The following is a 24,061-nucleotide window of genomic DNA, read 5'->3' on the forward strand; positions in this document are numbered from 1 at the left end:
CCTGCCTTGATCCTCTGTTTAGTTTTCACATTTTGTTTCTTTAGTGGGATGATCAGTTGGATGTCGTATGTTATAGACTGTCTTAGTTTACTAGAGGAGATCAGATGTCCCTTCCCTCACTCCTACTGTCTCCTGGTTGCCTATACTGGGAAATGCAATCTATGAAAGGAAAATCAGTGCTTCATCTGCTGAGACAATTAAAAGGCAAAGGTTGTTTTTTTTTTATCAGTGCAAGACTTTATTCTGTATTTTTTGCAAATAAATTTATATACATTCTATATGTTGTCCAAGTAAGATCATTGAGAGGAGTAGTTTTCCTCATCCTGGGCAGGTTTCATGTTCCCCATCCTGTCACCACACAAGTCCCATTCTGTAGCAGGAAACGTTGGTCACACTACTGATAGAATGGATCTAGAAACATTCCCAGGTGAAAGCTTCTCTTCCAATTACCATAAGCCAAGAAGGCCCCAAAGTGCAAAACAGCCTGGTTTCCCAGTATAGGAGAAATGGATTGAGGTGCAGTTCAGAAACCCACTAGGTACTTCCCTAAAGAAGAGACAATGAAATGGACAGTCAGGGCTGAGAAATACTTGCATAAGCCCTGGGGTGGCCCAACCATTAGGCATGACTAGGTAGGTGCCTAGGGTCAGCATCAAGAAACTGCAGTAAATGCAACACAATAGATCATGATAACTGGACAAATTCAATCAGCAACGTGTACCTATTTCTTCAGGAAGAGGGCACAATTTTCAAATAGTCCATTTACCTAGGTACACATTTATGTGCATGTAGTTTGAAGGAGAACGGCAGCAAAAATAGGGGCCTGAAAGTTATTGGGGGGGTGCCTAGGCCTGAAGGTTCAACTATGGTGCCTAATATCTTTGCACCATGCTATGGCACAACCATACCCTTCTGCAGGGTAGGAGTAAGGTGCATTGCTGCAGTATCAAGTGCACCTTACTTCTGCAGTATCAGAGATGTGAGGATATCAGTACTAAACAGCAGGGAGATCTGCAGGACAGGCGTGATATGTACCAACAATTGCATGTAAAGAGTCTCAATGATGGAATAGCAGTGGGTGCTGCAGGGCTGGAGTAAGATTCATTGCCAGAGCTCTGTACACCTGTGTATATGTTTGGGAGGGGTCTCTTAGAACTGGTGCAGCAGAAGGGAACTGCAGGGCAGATCTGGTGTCTTGGAGTTATCATCAGACCAATATCGGAGAACTTCCTACCCAAAATTAGTTTCTCAGTTACCTGTGGCAAATCTTTTCTTCACTAGAGACATCCTGTACCCACTACCCACCAGCTCCATGCCAATGCCCGAGAGTGTGCTGCCCTCGCTTATGAACTGCGCAGCCACTGGGGATGTTGTGGTAGGGCCACACAGAGGTTCCCAGCTAGCAATAAGAGTGCCAGAACCTGAAGGAGAAGCACATAGGCCGAGAATTAGCAGTCCTTAGCAGGCAACAGTTACCTGCCAAGTACACAAGTGCCACAGTCACCCAGATAAAGGAAAACCCCACTGAACCAGGAGCAGCATAATTTTTACATCACCTTCTTCCCCAGTCATTTACCACCACACTCAAGTTTATACTACTGCTAGGCTTGTGCTGCCCCCGCCCCCCCCCCCCCATACTATTGGTCTGATGGCATAAATAGGGACATTGTCCCCTTATTACCTGCCATGATCCGAGAGGCATGTACTGTGGCTGGTACTCAGGCCTTACCCTCGGTCTTGGCAGATTGCAGATATCCTGGGGACAAGATTTTTGGGGTTGGTAAAAAAAAAAAAGGAAGAGTAATTGACATCTGTTAAGTTACCTCCTGGTGCCTTCTCATCACAGGCATCTGGTAGCTGCCACAATAACCTCTTCTCCTCAGAGTTCCTGAAAAACAGTAAAGAGACTTTCTTTGAACGAGTGGAAAAACTAATCTCTGGGAAAAGAAGAGAAACAGCAGAAAAAAATCAGAAACAACTAGCTTAGCACTAGAACCCGGGAACTGTTCTTTTTACCATTCTTGGCACCTGTACAGGGCAATTTTCTAAGCTAAATAAAAATTCAGTACAGGGGCCACAAGGAACACACTTATGGCAGCATTTTCAAATCCTATGCACACACTTCCTGCTAGTTCTCCTACCCACAACAAATAGGGTACTCTGCGCATGCTCAGATATGATACGATGTCACATGCATGTGAGCATGCATGTGACATCAGCACATTGAATCCAGCCATGCACAGAGGCCCTCCAGATGCTGCCCCGAGTTCAGCGATTTTTAAAACCCAGACAAACTGTCGGGTTTTGAAAACCCATCTGGACAGTTCTCTAAAAAGAGGCCATGTCCAGGTTAATCTGGACATCTGGTAACCCTAGTAATATGTAAGCAGATTTAACACACACATACACAAAAATCCAATTCAAATGTCTGGGTTCCTTTGCAAAGTTCCCATGGTCTACATATTAGAGGTCTGCATGGGAGCGGGGATTGCGGGGATTCTCCTCCCCCCCTCCAAGGTCAACAGGAACCCCTCTCAGGCCTACAGGACTCCCATGGGGATCCCTCCCAGGCCCATAGACCAGGCGTTCCTATCCCAAGGCCTACTTAATTTCCAGTCCGGGTCCGGTATCACGCTGAACTCCCGACAAATCAGCAGCAAAAGTCTCTGTCACGTAGGCAGTGAGCTCAGCACATAGGCACACAGGCCCTGATTCTGTAACTGGCGTCCATAGTACAGACGCCGGTTAGAGGATCGGGTTAAATTAGACGCGGCCGCTATACTTATGGCAGCAAGGGATCTCCTTGCTGCAATAAGTATAGCAGCCGCGGCTGCCTGTCCTATCGCCGGCAGGAGGATGCCCAATCCTCCTGCCGGAACCCCCCTGGAACCTCCTTCCCCCCCAAACTGGTAATCGCTGGCAGGAGGATGCCCAATCCTCCTGCCGGAAAGTCCGACAACCCGACGACCCCCCCCAAAAAAAAAACTAACCTCCCTCCCCCAACTAACCTTTAAATGTTGGTCGGCTAGACGGGTCTTGCTGCCTTCCAGCCGACAGGCCCACCTCGTGGAAATGAGACGGTCCCGCCCCTTCCCCGCTAAATCTAAGGCCTGATTGACCCAGGCTCTAGAAGCCTGGACCAATCAGGCCTTAGGCATAGTGGGCCGCCCATCCCCACTAATCCTAAGGCCTGATTGGCCCAGGCTAGGCAGCTACGTTTCCTTCCAGAAAATAGGATTAATAGAGAAGACCAACCTTTTGGAACCAGCCTTACATCAAAAGGAATTATTAGATACACTGCAAACTCTGTTCAATACATCTCAGATTTTACTGTGTGTTTGTGCTTTTATTGCTTGGAAATTTTGCTCCAAATTTTACATTTAGCCAGCTGTGAGGATAAGCATAAACAACACAGAGGAATTACCAACACAACCTGAATGTAGCCCTGTGGCTTTAGGGAATGGGAAGCTCCTGGAATTCATTTCTTTGAAGACACAGAAGCCCCCACCTGTCGGGCTATAGTCCTTGAAATCTCAATCTTCAAGAGAGACGTCTAAAAGTCTGCAAACACTATCCCACATGAACGACTACTTCAAAAAATTTCCAGCCATGGAATTGAGGGTGAAATACTCATGTGGATTAAAAACTGGTTGGCGGATAGGAAACAGATAGTGGGGTTAAATGGACAATACTTGGACTGGAAAAGCGTCACAAGTGGAGTGCCGCAGGGTTCGGTGGTGGGACCTGTTCTCTTCAACATATTTATAAACGACCTGGAAATTGGTACGACAAGCGAGGTGATTAAATTTGCAGACGATACAAAGTTATTCAGAGTAGTGAAGACACAGATTGATTGCGAAGACCTGCAACGCGACAAACACGCTTAAGAAATGGGCTGCGACATGGCAAATGAGGTTTAACGTGGATAAGTGTAAGGTGAACATTACTTTGATTTCCCCACCTTCAGATTGCTGGTCCAATCCCTAATCCTAAACTCCCTGGACTACTGCAACATCATATATCTGGGCTCCTACAAGAAAACCATTAAATGACTAAGACTCATCCAGAACACCGCAGTCCGCCTCATCTACGGGCTCAAAAAGTCAGACCATATCAGCCCTTTCTATAAAAAACTTCATTGGCTACCGTTCAAAGCAAGGATCATCTTCAAATTTGCCTGCCTCTGCTTCAAAACCCTAACTGGCTCAGCCCCGATATATCTATCACGCCACTTCGCCTTCCCAGGCTCTAACCGTACACGCAATGCCCACCTGTTTGCCTACCCCTCCCCAAAAGGATGCATCTACAAAAGATTCTTCGACAAAACCCTCTCTTTCCAAGCTGGCAAATGGAATGACTGCTTGTCCACCCTCATCTCCCTTGCCCCAACCTATCAATCCTTCAGGAAATCTCTCAAATCTTACCTCTTTGATAAATTCCTCTAACCCCCGCCCTCCCTACCAAACTAATAATCCCAACCTCGCCTCCCTCCCTATCCTTCCTCCCCTCTTCCCCGGTTGGCAACCCCCCTTGCAACAACTATTGATTGTCACCGGTTTATACCATACACTTGTTAACTAATTCTCTGCACTTTCATTGCATAAATTGCCCTGAACTGTTTTCTGATATGCTGTAACTTCGCTGTAAATGTACAGTCTCTTAACCTGTAAACCGCTCTGAACTGTTTTGTGGTATTGCGGTATACAAAAATAAAGTTATTATTATTATTATTACACGAATACAGGATGTCTGGTGCAGTATACGGAGAGACCCCCCAGGAAAAAGACTTGGGAGTACTGGTAGACAAGTTAATGAAGCCTTCTGCGAATGTGCGGTGGTGGCAAAAAGGGCTAACAGAATGCTAGGAATGATTAAGAAGGGGATTACAAACAGATCGGAGAAGGTTATCATGCCGCTGTACCGGGCCATAGTACACCCCCACCTGGAATACTGTGTCCAGCACTGGTCGCCATACATGAAGAAAGACATAGTACTACTCGAAAGGGTCCAGAGAAGAGTGATTAAAATGGATAAGGGGTTGGAGGAGTTGCCGTACAGTGAGAAATTAGAGAAACTGGGCCTCTTCTCCCATGAAAAGAGGAGACTGAGAGGGAACACGATTGAAACATTCAAAATAATGAAGGGTATAGTCTTAGTAGATAAAGACAGGTTGTTCACCCTCTCCAAGGTAGAGAGAATGAGAGGGCACTCTCTAAAGTTAAAAGGGGATAGATTCCGTACAAACGTAAGGAAGTTCTTCTTTACCGAGAGAGTGGTACAAATCTGGAACGCTCTTCCGGAGGCTGTTATAAGGGAAAACACCCTCCAGAGATTCAAGACAAAGTTAGACAAGTTCCTGCTGAACCAGAACGTAAGCAGGTAAGGCTAGACTCAGTTAGATTAGAGCACTGGTCTTTGACCTAAGGGCTGCTATGGGAGCGGACTGCTGGGCACGATGGACCATTGGTCTGACCCAGCAGCAGCTATTCTTATGTTATGTTCTTATTAGTTTAGAAAAATAAGCATATAAGAAATCAGTGGGTCAAAACAAGCACATGCATGCTTTATTTTATGCAACATAAATGTTTATCTTAATCACAGTAGAAGCCACTGCCTGCCCCTGGGATCAGTAGCACGGGATGTTGCTACTATCTGGGTTTCTGCCGGGCTAAATGGACCATTGGTCTGACCCAGTATTTTTCCTGAAGCTGACATAGCCCAGTGTGATTGAAACTGGTTATTCTTCCCTATCACACTATAGAGATTCATATTACAGGTACAAAGTTGCTTCTGAATTCTCTGCTACACCTTACAAGGCTGAAATAATATCATTGAACCCTGTACAAATTTTTATTTGTAGACTGTTTTAACATTATTTCTCTAATTTTGTGGGACCAAAAATCATATACCTGAAATTGCCACCATCTCCTTTCAAAATCTTTCAGTTTTGGTTTATTTTACTGAAAAGTATTACTTTATTTTAAATCTGTATGTGAAAAAATATTTCTTCCCAAGATAAGTGTTTTTCAGCTGTTCCCTGTTCATTGTTAAAATATACTCAGTTCAGCAACTCTTCCCAGAATATACCATGCATCCTTCAAATATGGCACCAGGACTCCATAAAAAAAGCACAAGCTCCGCCGAAGTAAGTCTATTATTAGTAGGAGTAGTATTGTTTATTGCCTGTTTTTATCTTAAACCCCCATCCCACTATCAAGAAAATGGAAAAAAGGAGGAGGACTAGCGATCATCTTAAAAGATCACTTTGACTACACCAAGACCGATTCCAAATCCTCAGACAACCTTGAAATACTAACTTGCAAAATCACTAACGCACAGTTAGAAGAATCATTAATCACTACTCTATTCTATATCCCACCCAAAAAATGGTCAAGTGCAAAAGAGGAATTCGCCGAATTCCTTACCTTATCTAACCTAAAAGGTACATACAACTTACTTCTGGGAGACATAAACACTCACCTAGAACAAAAGACAAAACCAGAAACAACAGAAATCACCAACCTCCTAAAGTCACTGGACTTTCCAAACCCAGACACAGAAATAACCCACGAAAAAGGTCACAAACTAGACTTAATCACCTTCTCCCACAAAGAAATTATAGCCCCCATAATACAATATCACTCCAGACCCTGGGAAAAATGTATCTGGTCAGACCACTACATTGGCAAGTTCAATCTACACTGGCTAAAAAAGAATACACAACAAAAAAACAAAAACACCAACACGAACAAAATTACCAGCCGAGGCATCATCAACCAAACCGAATTTTGGACCCACTACGAGTTACAGCCCATAATCAATGAAACTCATGACTTCCCCACAAAATGGGAAACTTACAGCAAAGAACTCTTAGACCAAATAGCACCATATAAAACATACAAAAAGAAAAATAGACCACCAAATGAATGGTTTGACTGTGAACTCCTAACCACCAAACAGGAACTAAGAAAATTAGAGAGAATCTGGCAAAAAACAAACAACGAGTCAGACAAGTCAAACTGGAAACAAAAAATGATAATATACAAAAACATGATCAAAGAAAAACGCACTAAACATTATGCAAAAAAAATTGGTACTTCAAAAGTAAACAGCAAAGAATTATTCAAACTAGTAAAAACTATAACCGACACAACACAAATATTAAAAAAGGACACTGAGCCCACTCCATCGGCTCAAACCCTAGCCAACTACTTCCAAAATAAAATCACTGAATTAAATGTAACTCTACCCACATCCACAACAGATGCCCTTCAATTCCTGGAACCTCATGACCAAGACACCAGAGTAGATATGATATGGGACCACCTCGAACACCCAAACTGGCAGCAGTTCCTAAATCTATTTAACAAATACACCAAATCCAACTGCCTACTCGATGCATGTCCCCCTAAAATCATGTCAGTTGCCCCTCTAGAATTTAAAAAGGAACTCTTTGCATGGCTAACATCTGCTCTTGCAAACGGAACATTAAATAAAAAAATGGGACACATACTAATCACACCAATCCCCAAAGACCAGAAAGCGTCCTCGGCTCTTACATCCAATTACAGACCCATAGCAAGCATTCCCCTCTTCACAAAGATACAGGAAGGATTGGTCAACCTCCAACTAGTCAACTACCTGGACAAATTCAACCTCCTTAGCGAACACCAATCAGGATTCAGAAAAGGATACAACACAGAAACTGTCCTAGCCTCCTTACTGAATCACCTTTATGATCTCTTTAGCAAAGGCAAAAGCGCACTGATCCTACAATTAGACCTCAGCAGTGCATTTGACCTGGTAGATCACGAAATCATGCTACGGTGCCTTGAAGCAATGGGAATTACAGGAAAGGCAAAGAAATGGTTCCAAGAATTCCTGACAAACAGATCCTACCAGGTAATCAGCAATGGAAACTTCTCCAAACCATGGAAAAACCTATCAGGCGTGCCTCAAGGTTCCCCCCTATCACCCACTCTTTTTAATATCTATATCGCCTCCCTAGGTCACCTACTACAAAAACTAAATTTAATACACTACATTTACGCGGACGACATATCCATCCTTATACCCTTAAACGACATCACAAAAGAAATTGTAGATAACCTCTCAACCACAATGACCGAAATCAATAAATGGACCACTAATTTCAAACTAAAACTAAACGCAGAAAAAACAAAAGTCTTCCTGGCTAGTCCTAATGACACTATTACGAGAACATCGCTAAAAATAAACAACCACGAATACCCAATTTCCAAAAACATAAAAATACTGGGTATCACTCTTGACACTCACCTAACTATGACCGACCACACAAATTCACTAGTGAAAAAATGCTTTTACACGCTATGGAAACTAAGAACCATAAAAAAATACTTCGACCCTACATCATTCAGGCTCCTGGTACAGGCACTGACCCTATCCCTCCTCGACTACTGCAATATCATCTACCTGGGCATCCCACAAAAGACAATAAAAAAACTGAAATTAATACAAAACACCGCCGTCCGCCTAATTTTCGGTCTAAGAAAAAACGACCACATCAGTCCCTACTATAAAAAGCTGCATTGGCTTCCAATAGAAGCGAGAATTCTTTTCAAATTTGCTTGCACCTGTTTCAAGCAAGCCTGGGGACTAGCACCATCATACCTACAAACTCACTTCAGCCTACACAACCCCACTAGAACGACCAGAAATAAAAACATCTTTGCTTACCCAAAGATTACAGGCTGCAGATACAAATCCTTCTTGGACAGAACCTTTAAGTTCCAAGCGAACAGACAACAAATTTGGCTGAAAAACCACATAAACGAACCCAATACGACTTATAGTGCATTCCGCAAATCGATCAAAACCGCCCTATTCGCAAAATTCATTGACTAAAACAGCCCCCTCCCTCACTAGGACTCCTCCCCAACAAACGCCCTTCTCTTTCTCAAGAAGCCCCTCTTTTTCTGATCTCCTCTAACCTTAGGACTCCATCTGTTGGATGTCCTAAATCTCTCAGATACTCCTTGCCCATAGATCTCCAATTTAACACGCAAGTTTCCCATCCAGACTATCGTACTACATTAAGACTCCTTGTACGGTATTATATTTAGACTTTTATATGCTATTGTATTTAGACTCACTGTATTCTATACTATTGAATTCAGACTGTATTATATGTTATTGTATTTAGACTCACTATATTGTATCGTAAGTCGATCTATGACACCGTATTGTATTAAGATTTTTGCTATTCGCTGAATGTCCAGCCTTCTTAGAATGTAAACCGCCTAGAAGTCGCCTGACTATGGCGGTATAGAAAAATAAAGTTATTATTATTATTATTACTATAAATACACAGCAGCTTTTCAGACCCTCTTGTTTGCCTAAGGCTTGATAGTTCCTTGGGGAGAGCAGTGCAATGGGGGGGATGGGAGGAAACGGAGGGGATTCCTCGCAGGGACGGGTGGAGACGGAGGGGATTTTGGCAGGGACGGGTGGGATTTTTGCCCCACGCAACTCTCTACTACAGATGAATTAATGAAAGCTGCCCCTTGTAATTTAAACTACTACTATGATAATTATCCATTTTTTGTCATGTACAAATAGAAGTTGTCTGTAGGGGATGTGGGACCATGTGCAGTGATGCACTGTGGGACTTCATTTGCGCAAGTGGAGCTGCAATGCGGGGGTCACATGCAAAAAAAAAAAAAAATCACCCAATGGTAGAGCTGATGCTGTGTACAAATGGAGGGGTCAAGATAGTTTTCTGAATCAGAAAGGGCGAGAGGTAATGGGATATATTTTTAACAAACTGAAATTCAATAATCATTTAGTATATGAATTTTGATTGTTGTGTTCAGGACATAAGCATCACAAGTCCCAAACAACTGATGGGAATCAAGAGATGCTAGTCCCCTCACCCTTCATTATTTCAAGCTCACCAGCTAGCCATGGGCTGCAACTCCATGCTGGCGACAGGCTCCTCCACAGGCAGCAGGAACTGAAGGTTGGTAAGTGGGGTGGGTGTTGCCATGGCCCCTGCATTATATCTGTATTTCACAGTCACCTCTGTAGAGACAATTGTCCTCTTCCATGTGACCGCCAACTTCAGAGGGGCTGCCAGGTGGCCCGGCTTAGAGACCTGAGGGGAACAAGGAACAGAGTCGTGTGAAAAGGAGTAACAGTGGGGAAAATTTCATATGCAGCCACTAGTCTTATTGTTTTTCTGAAAGGCTTTTTACAGCCCCTATCAAAGGATTCCATTGAATAGGTCTGCCTGCACTGTGTTAAAAATATAGTTGAAAAAAAAAATTTGTTCAATAATTCCAGGGGTGGACAACTTTGTTCCCTGAAGGCCGCAATCCAGTTATGTTTTCAGGTTTCCCCAATGAATATGCACGAGATCTATAAATCATTCCATTTTATATTGAAAGTATTCTTCACTAAGTTTTACAGACAAATACTTGTGCTAACTTCCAACAAGTTCTCAGACCGTGTTCATAGAGCCATCAGAAGCGGCACCCCAGATACACAAGATATCAATTTGTGGGGCTTTTTGCCGCTGGTGCTTCCTCATAGGCTCATACACCACTGTGTTACTTTTATGATTTATAACCACTAAGTAACTGTATTATTTTTATAATTTATAAACATCCAGCTGTTGAACTTACATAAATAATTTGATAGTTTAATAGAAACTTATCTTTTAAAGTCCTGGTTCAAAGTTAGCTGATGCTACAACCAAATGGGGAAAGCTTACTTAGCTCTGTGATGGAGGTCATGGAGTTTTACCAGAGCTGACACAGTAGTAGAAAAGCACTTTAATGCACAGTTTACACATTTGCACGATAATACTGCGGTGAATAGAGCACCCAACTTGCTGATATACAGATAAGTGACTATTTTTTTTAGAATAAAGTGAACATAATTAAAGTTAAAGGTTGGGTCAGGGACAGTAAAAATGCTATGATGGTCCCGATTCTACCCACAGTTTGGTGTCATCACTAAACATAGGGTTAGGTGGTCTGAGCACTTTTACTAATTTATAAATATATATCCTTACAACAGCTGTGATTGTTTAAGAGATCAAAGTTAGCTGATACCATAGCTTGGTGAACTTTGATATAACTGCAAATCCTAAAAAATTTCTCAGCTGGTTTAATTGAGATCTATAAATAGCATTGACAGAGAAGGGTAAGGGTACTACAGTATCTATACCTGGACGGTATAAGACAAACCAGATCCAAACCAGGCACCACACCAGCAATAAGGAACTGGCAAAGTCCTAGAGGTCACAAGAACAAACAGGACTTGCCAGCTCTTGCCAGGCAGATGTGTGTGTGGGAGGGGGCACACAAAAACAGCATGACTGGGGGGATGTGGAATCCTCTTACCTGGTACTTGAGCAGCGTTACATTATAGTAGGGGGCACTGGGGTTCTCTTCAGCCTGTCTCTGCAGGTGGCTGCTTAATGCCTGCATGTTCAGCCAGAAATCTCTGGTGCTGGGATCACTCTGGGATAGGTCACTGTAGAGAGAGAGCGGGCAAAGTATAGAAGATAGGAGAGCAAGATGGAGAAAGGAGAAGAGAAAAAAAAAAGGTTTAGTGGTTAGAGCAGTATATTGCAAATTGTGTGCCATGGCACACTTTGCCGCAAGACGCTGAAGAGGCGCTGGTTGACTGCTTACAGGACATGCCTCTTGCGGTGAGAGGCATGTCCTGTAGGCAGTCAGCTGGTGCCTATCTGCACCTCTCCTGCTCCAGCACCTCCAACTGGCATAGTACCGTAGTTGCGGGCTCAGGACCTCATCTGGAGGGCCTCCGTGCATGCGCGGACGTTGGCATGACAACATCACACATGCGCGTGACATCATCATGTCGATGGCTGTACATTTCCAGATGCCCTCCAGCTGCAGCCTGGATTTAGTGTGCCATGGTTTTAAAAAGTTTGCATGACACTGGGTTAGAGCAATGGGCTGAGAACCAGGGAAGCCAGTGTTCAAAACTCTTACTTCTGCCACCAACACTCTGCATGACCTTGAAAGCTCTGACTTTCAAGTTATGACTCTATGGTCTCAGCTGCAGAGATTCCCATCCCCACCAAGGTGTGTCAGAATAACGTGCCTACATACTTCAGGGGTGGGTTGCGATCCCAAATGCAGTGATGCTTAGAACTTGTTATGGTATTAGCGGTATACAAACATAAAGTTATTATTATACTACTTGGGCATGGTTAGGAAGTCCTGCACTATACAGTACAGTGCTACAAAAATATGTCACTTATTACAAAAAAGAGATACCAACTGCAAGGGACCAGCACATTGGCCATAGGGCAGAGAAAAATGGAAATTCAGTTCTGGATTGGGAATGATCATGATTTCTGGGCTGAGCCTGAGGTGCCACAGACTATGAAATAATGACAGATTAGGTTCTTACCTCGATAATCTGGGCTCTGTTAAAATACACAGGAGTCTGTCCTTTAGCTGTTGATTCCCACTTCCCACGAAACTGCAGAAGGATATCACTACGATTTTGAACTCATCCCTTTCTGCAGTGGAAAATAGCTCCTTCTTCAATTGGTACCAAAGCAATCAATCTTCACTGAAATATTAAGGAGAAGGGGAGGTATGGAGGACTTACCCACCCCAAAAAACATATTCTGATCTGCTCTGAAACTTAGAAAAAGAACAATAACCAATAAACATTTAACAAGTAAACAGTGAGCAATAAATCACTCACATGAGTAACTAAGAGCCAATCCGCTAAGTGCACCAAGCATGAGCTAGATAATCCTCCAAAAGGGAAAGAGAAGAGGAAACCCTTGTTCCTGTAACAATGTCTCTGCTTAATCTTAGATACAATAGTAGAGGTCCCGAGATGGACACTGGCAATGTCCGAGGCAGAAATCAGGTGAATCAAAAAATCGACACAGAGAGGGCAATACATACTCCTGTGTATCTTAACAGAACCAAGATTATCAAGGTATGGACCTAATTTGTTGTTCTGTTACATATACACAGGAATCTGTACTTCAGCTGACGTACCAAAGCAGTGTCATATGTCTAGGGAGAGACAAATGAGCCTGCCCACAGAACTGAGGACCCAAAAGCGTCATCATCTCAGGCCACGACATCCACTCTGTAGAACTTTGTAAAGGTGTGAAGAGTAGCCCAAGTAGTTGCTCTATAGATTTTATCAGGCAAAACAACCTTGGACACCACCCAGGGAGGGTCGCTACACTTCTTGTGGAATGCGCTGCAAGAGAAATAGCAGGCTGTCTCCTGCAAGAAATGTAGGAAGATCCTGTGCCCCTTCTAGATAATGTCCAGAACCCAGAGGTTGGACGAAATCCATTCCTACTCTTCCCAGAATGCTGACAGCTACCCTCCGATATAAGAAGGAGAAGCCGTCATCTTGGTGTTATTGTTGCTTCTTGGAAGCCGAGCAATTGTGGGAGCCCATGGGTTGCTGGCGCCTGTAATTGCCAAATCTCTGTCTGGACTCCTGAAAGGGCCCCTGAGAAGAGTAACTAGCGAAACACTGGTGAGATCTCCTAGAGGCACAAAAATTGCCTCTGCCGTCCCTAGAAGGTTGTCGGCTTCTACCATCTGGGAGGGATTTGGGGTGGTAATCCAACACACTGGCCATGAGGTCGTCTAGCTCTTTGCCAAACTGCATCTTCCCCTTGAAAGGTAATCTGCTAAGAGGCAGCTCATTGTCTGATCCAGAGCATTAGGTGGGCAGAAATGGAGTAGGCCAAAACCTTACTCAGGACTCTGATGATATAATAAAGCACATCAGCCACATAATCCACTCCCTCCTTAAACATGAGGGGACAGGAGTTCCCACCCAAGCTCCGAGGAACTAGTCCGCAATCTGGTATGGCAGGCCCATGCCACAAAGGAGGCAGCTGCTGCAGCTTTGATACCCAAAGCCAGTGCTTTAAACTGTCTTTTAAGAATCACATCCACCTTACGGTCCTGTGTGTCCTTCAGCATTAACCTACCTTCACTAGAAAGGAAGGTGCACTTGGTCTACTGCCGAGTCCACCTTCAGCTGTATAAACAGCTGATGGAAATCCAGAGCCATAGGATAGAGCCTAGACATAGCTTTGGCCACATTAAGGGAGCCTTCAAGCACCTCCCATTGGTCAGTGACTAAGAAGGTAAGATCTGGATGGAAAAAAAGTTTGTCTGTGCATTAGTACCATATATGATGGAGCACTGCGAGATGAAGGGCTACTGGGCATCAAGCTTAAATTTAGATAGGGTATCAGAAATGACATGGGAAATTGAGGCCGATCTGAAAAGGCGACACACGGAAGGATCATCACTGTAATCCACCACCGTTCCTGCCCCCTGACTACGGAACACAAAGGGATCCCACAACATCAACCATCACAGAGGAGCCCTGCGATAATAAAGGCATGAAAAGGGATCTCCAATCATCCCAGTCCTGCTCTGAAAGGTCACTGACAATAAGAGCTGGCGTGATATGAGGCAAGGATGCCTGCCTGGGAGGTTGACCCTTAGGTGGTGCAGGCATGCCTGACGGCAGTACTTCCCAGTCCTGTTAAGTAGGCTTTCCATAAGAGGCTAACAAAATGAGAGAAGCCTTACATCAGGGGGACCTGAGACTCCTTCCACAACCCCAGAATGTGGAAGAGGAGATTTATCCACCACCACGCACTTGTGTTTCACCACATCACTGCTCGGTTCATCTGAGCAGAATCTCTTCCCCTTAGACCAAATTTTCCAGGATTTCGGGGGTTCTAAGGCCTTGGAGGTCAGACTGGGGGCCAAACCCGAAGCTGCTGCCCCTTCCTCTCGCGGCACATGGAACATGACTGCTCCTCAACTAGCAACTGCGCAAAAAAAACCCCACAGGATCTGTGACTAGAAAGGCCTGAGGCATCCAAGAGAGGCAGGCTCTAGCAAAAATAAGTGGTTCTGAGGCAGAAAAAAATTAAGTTTAAAATAAGATTATAAAAACTCCAAGATGGCTGTTGTCAAGAAAAACACACCAAAAACGGGTCGTTGGAGCTAGATCAAAACATAGAAAATAACAATTTTAGAGTTTTAGAAGAGGGGAAACCGAATTCTAACCCCAGAAACCTCTAAAATTGAAATTTTTAGACCCCCCCCCCCCCACGCCCAGTGTTCTCCATAGGGAATAACAGGAGTACTCTGGTACCTATTTGCCTGAATCACCCTGTTTGCAGTGAAAGGATTTCTGCATCAAAAATTGTCAAACCTTGTGTCAAAGGAATTCTTCTGGCTGTCGGTTAGACGGATCACAACCATGGACTCCCACCCCCAAAATTACTCACACAAAGACCGGAGGTGGGGGGAAGAAACTGCGCAACTGGCTCCCTGATACCAAGGGGCCATACAGCCTGCGCTCAAGCCTCTGATTACAGACCCCGAGCTCTTGAAGGAATACAAAACAGGCTGGTTCCACGAGTACTCGATAAGATTGGCCTGGGAGCAGCAGTCCATGCAAGTGGGACTGTGTCCTTTCCCCAGTGGAGTAAGCCCAAGAAGGGCCCCTCCGAGTACCGAAGCCATGAAGAATTAAAAAAATCCAATGGAAAACTATTCAAAAACAACAAAAAGCAGCAGAGCAGATCAGAACACACCCTCTGAGTGGAGCTGTTTTCCACTGCAGAAAGGGAGGAGTTCAAGATCTTAAAGTAATACCCTTCTGCAGTTTCGCAGGAAGTGGGAATCAACAGCTAAAGTATGGACTCCTGTGTATAGTAACAAAAATACTGTTAGGTATTTTCTCTGAATAGCAATTCTCTGTAATCATGTAATTAGGTGAAACTGAGCTCTTACCTGTATAGAATGGCAGGATTTGGAATGAAATGATTAACCTGGGCAGTGTTCAGGAGCCGAAAACTGAGCACAGGAGGAGGGGAAATGGAGCTGAAGATCCGGACAATACCAGCCGGGAAGGACATAGCCATCTCACCATTTATCCTAGTAAGGCAGCTACAGAATGAAAATGACTGAATAAATATTTATTCTGAAGCACTGATAGCACATGCAGGTGTAGGCAATGCAGGTGTAGACTCTGAGTTCTGGAATTATTATCAGCTCCCACTTGCCTGCAGAATAGCAGTCTCTGTTAAGGTCAGTGGGGCCCAAACATTCCCAGGCGCATGACCCCACTATAGCCCAAGTCCAAAGAGTCATATGTTCAGCATTCTGTCCCTACTGTAACAACAGTTTTGACTTTATCTTTGGTTGGAAAGATGTCTCCTTTACCTTATTTTAGACTGTCCCTATTGTAACACCACCACCATTATAATTACTTATTGCCTTTAACACAGAATAACCACCACAGAACAAAGGATATTAAACAGATTTATCCTGCCCAGTACCTTTCAAAGTCTCCTCTGAAAAAGGCATCAATGTACTCTGTAAAGGCAGCTGCCACAGGTAACGTGTCCTGGGTACCAAGAACAACAGGGCTTGGTCCTCTTGAGAGGCCTACAGGCAAGAAGAGAGGTCAATCAACTTGCCTTTCTGGTCTTATTCCTAGGCATCCTATGTTTCTCATTTCTTAAGATCCTAAAGATCTCTCATCTTTTGACATCCATTTGGAACCAAAATTAACTGCCTCTGTGCAGAACCATAGCAGCTCCTAACACTGGTGCACAAGCAGAAGCATGATACCTACCAAGAACAGCTGCAATCCCAGGCTGTGGAGATGCCAGGAAGCCCCTCTCTGTTAGGGAGGATGGAGGCAGCAGAAGGGGGCTGGGGCCGAGCAGATAGGATGGACTCAGGGAGCGATACTGAACAGAAAAACAGACAGACAAGCAAAAACCACAAAGTGAGAATACAGAAAAGACACAAAGGAGGTCACTGTATAACGGTCACCTAAAAGTTAGCTCCCAGCATTTTAGCACCTAAGCTCAAGTTCTATATCAGCAATTACAATATGTGCTTAATTACCATGATAGAATAATAAGTATTATGTTGTCATTTTAGCACCTAGCTTTAGTTTCAAGCACTTACACTATATCAAAGGCTGGTGTAAATGTTTGTGCATAACTGACAGTATCGTATAACCTTACCTGGAAACACCTGACTTGGCCCTTCTACACCCCCCCCCCCCAGCAGTTCTACTGAAAGAATTACAACTAAGGGCATTTATATGCAACTGCAAATAAATGCAAATTAACTCGTTATACCTTATTACTACTAGATGGTGCCAATTAGGAAGTTATGTGCAAACAGCATTATTTTATAACTTGCAGGCACACGAGATTATAGAATTAAGAGGAATAACCTCAAATGACTGAAACAGCCATATATTGTTCATACTTCTAGGGCTCCACCCCTGCTTTGTGTTGGGGAATTGTTTTTATTATTCATTAGTTAACATAAGAACATAAGCAATGCTTCCACTGGGTCAGACCTGAGGTCCATCTTGCCCAGCAGTCTGCTCACGCGGCGGCCCAATAGGTCCAGGACCTGTGCATTAATCTTCTATCTATATCCCTCTATCCCCTTTTCCAACAGGAAATTGTTCAATCCTTTCTTGATTGTAAGATTGATTGTACTGAGAAATTTAAAGTGTGTTATGTTAATTTTGGATTGTTAGAGCTTGTTTGTGCAATTTTATTATGAATGTTATTCTTTGTAACCTGCATAGATTTTGGATATGCCGGATATAAATGTTTTAAATAAAATAAATACAAAGAAAGAATATTTGTTTTGTGGGCAAAAGGTTCAAATATTCTCTGATGTGGCTTGTGCCACTCATTTAAGAAGAAAATTGCTTGGGGGGGAGCTTTTTATTTCTTTTCAGGTTCCCATGCAAGTGTCTAGTATCTTTACAGGGAAGATAGTCTCTTGCCCTCCCCCCTCCCACACACACAGTTAGAAAAACACAGTTACTTACCGTAACAGGTGTTATCCAGGGACAGTAGGCAGATATTCTCTACATGTGGGGTGACGTCACTGACGGAGTCCCCTAGCGGACGTTTTCGCAAGCAGACTTGCTCGAAGACCTTCAGGCTTGCGATTGGCCCACGCATGCGCGCATACCCTTTCCACCCTGCCTAGGACATGCGTCTCCTCAGCATGTCTTCAGTTCAGATAGCAAGCAAAGAAGCTAACCACGGGGAGGTGGGTGGGTTGCGAGAATATCTGCCTGCTGTCCCTGGATAACACCTGTTACGGTAAGTAACTGTGCTTTATCCCAGGACAAGCAGGCAGCATATTCTCTACATGTGGGTGACCTCCAAGCTAACCAGAAAGGGATAGAGGGAGAGTTGGCAATTTAGGAGAATAGATGTTGTGAAACTGACCGGCCAAAGTGGCCATCACGCCTGGAGAAAGCATCCAGACAGTAGTGAGAGGTGAACGTATGAACCGAGGACCAAATGGCAGCCTTACAGATTTCCTCAATGGGAGTGGAGCGGAGGAAAGCAACAGACGCTGCCATCGCCCTGACCTAGTGGCCTGTGACTCGACCCGGCAGGGAGAGACCAGCCTGAGCATAACAGAAAGAAATACAAGCGGCCAACCAGTTAGAAATGGCCCGCTTAGAGAAAGAGCGACCCAAATGATTAGGATCGAAAGGAACAGCTGGAGAGCAGAATGATGAGGAGCGGTGCGCTTCAAGTAGAAGGCCAGCACACACTTACAATCAAGAGAATGTAGAGCCACTTCCCCAGGGTGAGAATGGGGCTTCGGAAAAAACACAGGAAGAACAATAGATTGGTTGATATGAAAATCTGAAACAATCTTAGGCAAGAACTTAGGATGGGTACGGAGAACAACCTTGTCGTGATGGAAGACAGTGAAAGGTGGGTCTGCTACCAAGGCTTGAAGTCCACTGATCCGATGGGCAGAAGTGAGAGCAATAAGAAACACAGTAAGTAAGATACTTTAAGTGAGCCCGTGCTAGCGGCTCGAACGGGGATTTCATCAATTGAGCAAGGACCACATTAGGGTCCTAAACCACAGGAGGAGGTTTGAGGGGCGGATGAACGTGGAAAAGTCCTTTCATGAAGCGGGAAACCACAGGATGAACAGAGATAGGCTTCCTGTCAATCGGCTGATGAAAAGCAGCAATGGCACTAAGGTAGACTTGAACCAAAGAGGACTTGAGCCCAGCGCCAGACAAGTGCAACAGATAATCCAGGAAAGCTGAAAAGAAGGCGGACAGTGGCTCCAGCTGCCTAGTAGCACACCAGGAAGAAAAGCGGGTCCACTTCTGATGGTAACATTGGCAAGTGGACTCCTTCCGAGTTGCCTCCAGGACATCCAGCACAGGCTGGGAGAAGTGGAACGAGGGCATTAAGTCTCGAGGAACCAAGCTGTTAAGTGCAGAGACTGGAGGTTGGGATGAAGCAGAGAACCCTGACTCTGTGTAAGCAGAGAAGGAAAAATAGGCAGAGGAAGAGGCTCCCTGGAACTGAGTTGCAACAAAAGGGAGAACCAAGGTTGTCGGGGCCACCGAGGAGCTATCAGAATCATGGTGGCAAGCGAAGACTTGAGCTTGACGAGAGTCTTCAGAATCAGAGGAAATGGAGGGAACGCATACAGGAACTCGTTCGTCCAATCCAGAAGGAAGGCATCCGCCTCGATCCTAAGAGGAGTGTAAACCCTGGAGCAGAAGCGAGGCAACTTGTGATTGAGGGGGGGACGCGAACAGATCGATGTTCGGAGTCCCCCAACGAGCAAACATCTGATGCAGGGTCACGGAATGGAGGGACCACTCGTGAGGCTGCAGAAGACGACTCAACTTGTTTGCCAGACAGTTCCGCTGGCCCTGAATGTAGACAGCTCAAATGAATATGTTGCGGCGGATGGCCCAATCCCAAAGCCATATCGCCTCCTGGCACAGGGACCTGGACCCCATGCCCCCCTGTTTGTTGATATAATATATGGAGACCTGGTTGTCCGTGCGAACTAGCACCACCCGGTCGTGAAGTAGGTGACAAAAGGCTTTCAGAGCGAGGAAAATCGCTCGAAGCTCCAGAAGATTAATGTGACAAAGGCAGTTGGCACGGGACCAAAGGCCCTGGGTGCGCAGACCGTCCAGATGAGCCCAACCATAGGTCGACGAGTCCATCGTGAGGACCTTTTGCGGAGAAGGAGCATGAAACAGAAAACCTCTGGAAAGATTTGAAGAGAACATCAACCAACGGAGAGACCTCTTCAACAAAGGAGTCACGACAATGCGTCGGGAGAGAGCATCCCGATCCTGGTTCCATTAGGACGCCAAAGTCCATTGAGGAACACGGAGGTGAAGTCTGGCAAAAGGAGTCACGTGAACCATGGAGGCCATGTGACCTAGAAGGACCATCATGAACCGAGCCGGCACCAAGTGCAGATGGGTCACCGTTCAGCACAAATGGATTAGGGCATCCTGACGAGGGCGAGGCAAGAAGGAGCGGAGACGAACCGTGTCCAGGACTGCTACAATGAACTCGAGAGACTGGGTCGGGCAAAGGTGAGACTTGGGAAAGTTCACCTCGAAGCCGAGACTTTGAAGGAGCAAGATGGTCTGACTTGTTGCTCGCAGGACTTCGTTGCGAGAAGACACTTTGATTAACCAGTCGTCGAGGTAGGGAAACACCTGCAGGCCGCGGAGGCACAGGGCCGCAACCGCCACAACCAGACATTTCGTGAAAACCCTCGGAGAGGCCGCCAGGCCGAGGGGAAGAACACAATACTGGAGATGGAGATTCCCACCCTGAATCTCAAATACCAGCGAGAGACAGAGTGTATTGGAATGTGCATGTACGCCTCCTTGAGGTCCAGTGAGCACAGCCAGTCCCCCTCATCCAAGAGGGGATACAACATGGGAAGGGTGAGCATCCTGAATCATTCCCGGACCAGAAACTTGTTCAGAGCACGGAGGTCCAGGATCGGACACAGATCCCCCGTCTTCTTGGGTACCAGAAAGTACCGGGAATAAAATACAGAGTTCCATTACTCCGGGGAAACCTCCTCGACCGCCCGAAGGCGAAGAAAAGCCTGAGCTTCCTATAGGAGGAGGGGAAGCGGAGACTGAACGGAAGAAACTCTCTTGGAGGCAAGTCCGGGGGTACATGACTGAAGTGGAGGGAGTACCCAACTGTCGGTGATAAGACTCTCCCACAGGGTATAGAAATGATGGAGATGACCCCCGATGGGGAGAGTGGAGGTCTCCAGGAGGAAGGGAGCCCGAAGGCTCAAGCTGGAATTGTCAAAAGGACGGCCCGGTCTTCGCCGGGGCCGGCGCCTGAGTCTTAGGTTGACGTTGCTGCTGCTGCAGGGGCCATTTCGAAGGAGGCCTAGAGTGGATTTTTTGGATACCTCCGGAGAGGGTTTTTATATTGAGGAGCCGGAGGGGCCTTAGGTTTAAGTTTCACCAGAGACGTAAAGGACTGCTCGTGGTCCGAGAGGCACTTCGTGGCCGCCTGATTGGAATCATCGAAGAGCTCATGACCCACACACGGGAGATTGGCAAGGTGATCCTGTAGATTCGGATCCATATCCACAATCCAGAGCCAAGCGAGGCGACGCATGGCGATCACAAAGGCTGTAACTCTCGAGGACAATTCAAAGGCGTCGTAAGAGGCCTGAAACATATACGGAGTTGGGAGAGGGTCTCCTTGAGGAGACGAAACTCCTGACGCCAAGGCTCTGGCACGACCTCCCGGAATAAGCGGAGGGCACTTATACAGAACCAGAGGTAGGATGTGAAGATGAAATTGTAGTTAAGGACACGGTTCGCCATCATCAAATTCTGATAAAGGCGGCAATCAAATTTGTCCATCATACAGCCCTCCCTGCCCGGAGGGACGGCAGCGTAAACCTTCAAGGGGTTAGACATCTTCAAGGAAGACTCAACCACCAAGGATTGGTGGGAAAGCTGAGCACTTTCAAACCCTTTAACCAGGATAGTCTAATAATGAGACTTCAACTTGGAGGGAATAGCCGTGACAGCAAATGGTGTCTCCAGGTTCCGGAGAAACGTCTGCCGGAGAACCTGATGCAACGGAAGGCGAAGCGCCTCGCTAGGCGTATTGTCAACTCCCATTTCCGCCAGGTATTCCTGGGTAAAGCGGGAGTCAGCCTGAAGATCCAAGTTCAAAGCACTGCCCGTGTCAGAGATGAAACGAGAAAAGGAAGAGGTCCGAGAGGAAGATTCATCCTCCAGGAGAGACTCCAACCGAGACCGGGGTGGAGCTGAGAAAGAGGGAGAAAATTCCCTGGAATAGTAAGCCGGAGCCTCAGAGTCCCATGAACGGGAGACCGAAGAGGTTCGACTAAGACGTGTAGGGGGCATCGAGGAACGGCCCCACGCCAAATGGACTGGGGAAGACACCGGGGTCCAAGGAAATCGCTGAGGAAGCCTCGGAGAAGACGGGGTATAGGAAAAATCCCCAACTGGCTTTGAAGCAGTCCCTTTAGAAGCCAGCAAGCACCTCGATGGGGAACAAACACTAGAGTCCAATTCGAGGACAAGTGTGTGTCTGGATAGTTTCGAGGTCTGATACCTGCCACGACAGGGCGGGGAAATCCAGGGCCGTTTAGAAGAGGCGAGCCTCACTGCAGTAGCGGGGGAAAAAGTGGCCCCCAGGTTGGACCCCCAAAAAGTCACCGGAGACTCAGGAGAGGGAGACTCGCTCGAGGGAATCCGACGAGTCTTACGGTTGAGGCCTCGAGAGACGAGGGGATGCCAGGCTGGTCAGACCGTAACTGGGTCGAGACCGAGGTCAAAGGTGTCGAAGTCGGGACTAGTTGGCTAATCACCGAGGAAAACTGTGTGGTAATAATAGCCTTAAGCATGTCCTTGAACATAGGCACCGAGACCAAAGGTAGGTGGGTCAGAGGTGCAGCAGTGCGCTCCTTCGGGGGCGACCTCAAGGAAGAGTATTCCCTACGTGTGGAGGCACGCTTAGATTGATGTCTCCAAGATTCTGACGAGGCGGCGCTAACATAAGACTCCGAGGTAGGCTTCTTCGCTGGCATACCTGAGGAGGGAAGAGGAGACTTACCCGAAGCCGGAGTAATAGGAGGGGCCAAGTCCAGAGCCTTCGAGGCCGACGGAGACTTCGAGGCCGAGGCGCCCAACGAGGGCATCGAGGCCAAGCTCGAGGCCAGTCCCGCAGGATCCATGAGGCCAAAGAGTTGGAGAATCTTGGCCACCTATCTACGAAGAGCCCGCAGTTGTAAAGTTGCACAACAGGGACACGACTCAGCGCGGTGCTCTGCACCCAGGCACTCCACACACCAATGATGAGGATCGGTGATGGAGATAACCCGGTTGCACTTAGTGCAGTTTTTAAATCCGGAACGAGGCCGGGACATAAGAAAAAAGAGAGCCGCAGCCCCGCAAGACTAGGCGGTCAAAGGAAGACCGGGAACCCGGTCAAAAATATACGAACTGAAAAAAATGAAAATAAAGAAAATGAAAGCCGCGAGCACAGCGACTCAAAAGAAACTAATCAAATAAGCCGCGGTGCAAGAGGGACAATGAGATCGCGCGAAGCCAAGGGAGCAGTGCTTCTGGCTCCGCGGAAAACAGAGAACTGAGGAAACGCTGAGGAGACGCATGCCCTAGGCAGGGCGGGAGGGGCACGCGCGCATGCGCGGGCCAATCGCAAGCCTGAAGGTCTTCGAGCAAGTCTGCTTGCGAAAACGTCCGCTAGGGGGCTCTGTCAGTGATGTCACCCCACATGTAGAGAATATGCTGCCTGCTTGTCCTGGGATAAAGTCTGCTTTGGAGAACTGTTCAAAAATGTTTTCTGTTGGGAATTTAGCACAATGTTTCTTTCAATAAATTCTTCAAGTTCTACATGATGAAATAATCACTAACCCCTTTTAGCGATTATTTCACCATGTAGAATTTGAGATGTTAATCTGCTTTTCTTTACTTGATTTTTACATTTCCTCTCTCTTTCTCCCCATGATTTGCTGTTTTGTGATACTTCAAAATGTGTCATTTTTCTTTACCTTTGTGTTCAGAATGTATAAATCTCAAAAATTAAAAAGCAAACAGCCACACAACCTGGACACATTTCTAGCTCCCCCCCATGTTATATCTCTATTGC

At 45.9% G+C, this 24,061-nt stretch overlaps 1 protein-coding gene across 3 annotated transcripts in view; it reads right to left on the minus strand.

Moving 5' to 3' along the window:
* Positions 1–211: 211 nt before the first annotated feature.
* FCHO1 (FCH and mu domain containing endocytic adaptor 1) overlaps positions 212–24,061 on the minus strand; it is a 222,127-nt gene continuing 198,277 nt past the window's right edge. For all 3 annotated transcript variants that reach the window (XM_033954521.1, XM_033954523.1, XM_033954522.1), the window contains 8 exons: positions 16,678–16,795; positions 16,379–16,487; positions 15,831–15,986; positions 11,388–11,520; positions 9,936–10,135; positions 1,824–1,888; positions 1,257–1,421; positions 212–546 (listed from right to left, as the gene is read on the minus strand). In XM_033954521.1, the coding sequence (XP_033810412.1) occupies positions 524–546; positions 1,257–1,421; positions 1,824–1,888; positions 9,936–10,135; positions 11,388–11,520; positions 15,831–15,986; positions 16,379–16,487; positions 16,678–16,795 (969 nt within the window). In that variant the 3' untranslated portion in view covers positions 212–523. The remainder of the gene's footprint in view (positions 547–1,256; positions 1,422–1,823; positions 1,889–9,935; positions 10,136–11,387; positions 11,521–15,830; positions 15,987–16,378; positions 16,488–16,677; positions 16,796–24,061) is intronic.

This window comes from Geotrypetes seraphini, chromosome 8 (genome assembly GCF_902459505.1).
Source record: "Geotrypetes seraphini chromosome 8, aGeoSer1.1, whole genome shotgun sequence".
In the NCBI taxonomy this organism is placed as follows: domain Eukaryota; kingdom Metazoa; phylum Chordata; class Amphibia; order Gymnophiona; family Dermophiidae; genus Geotrypetes; species Geotrypetes seraphini.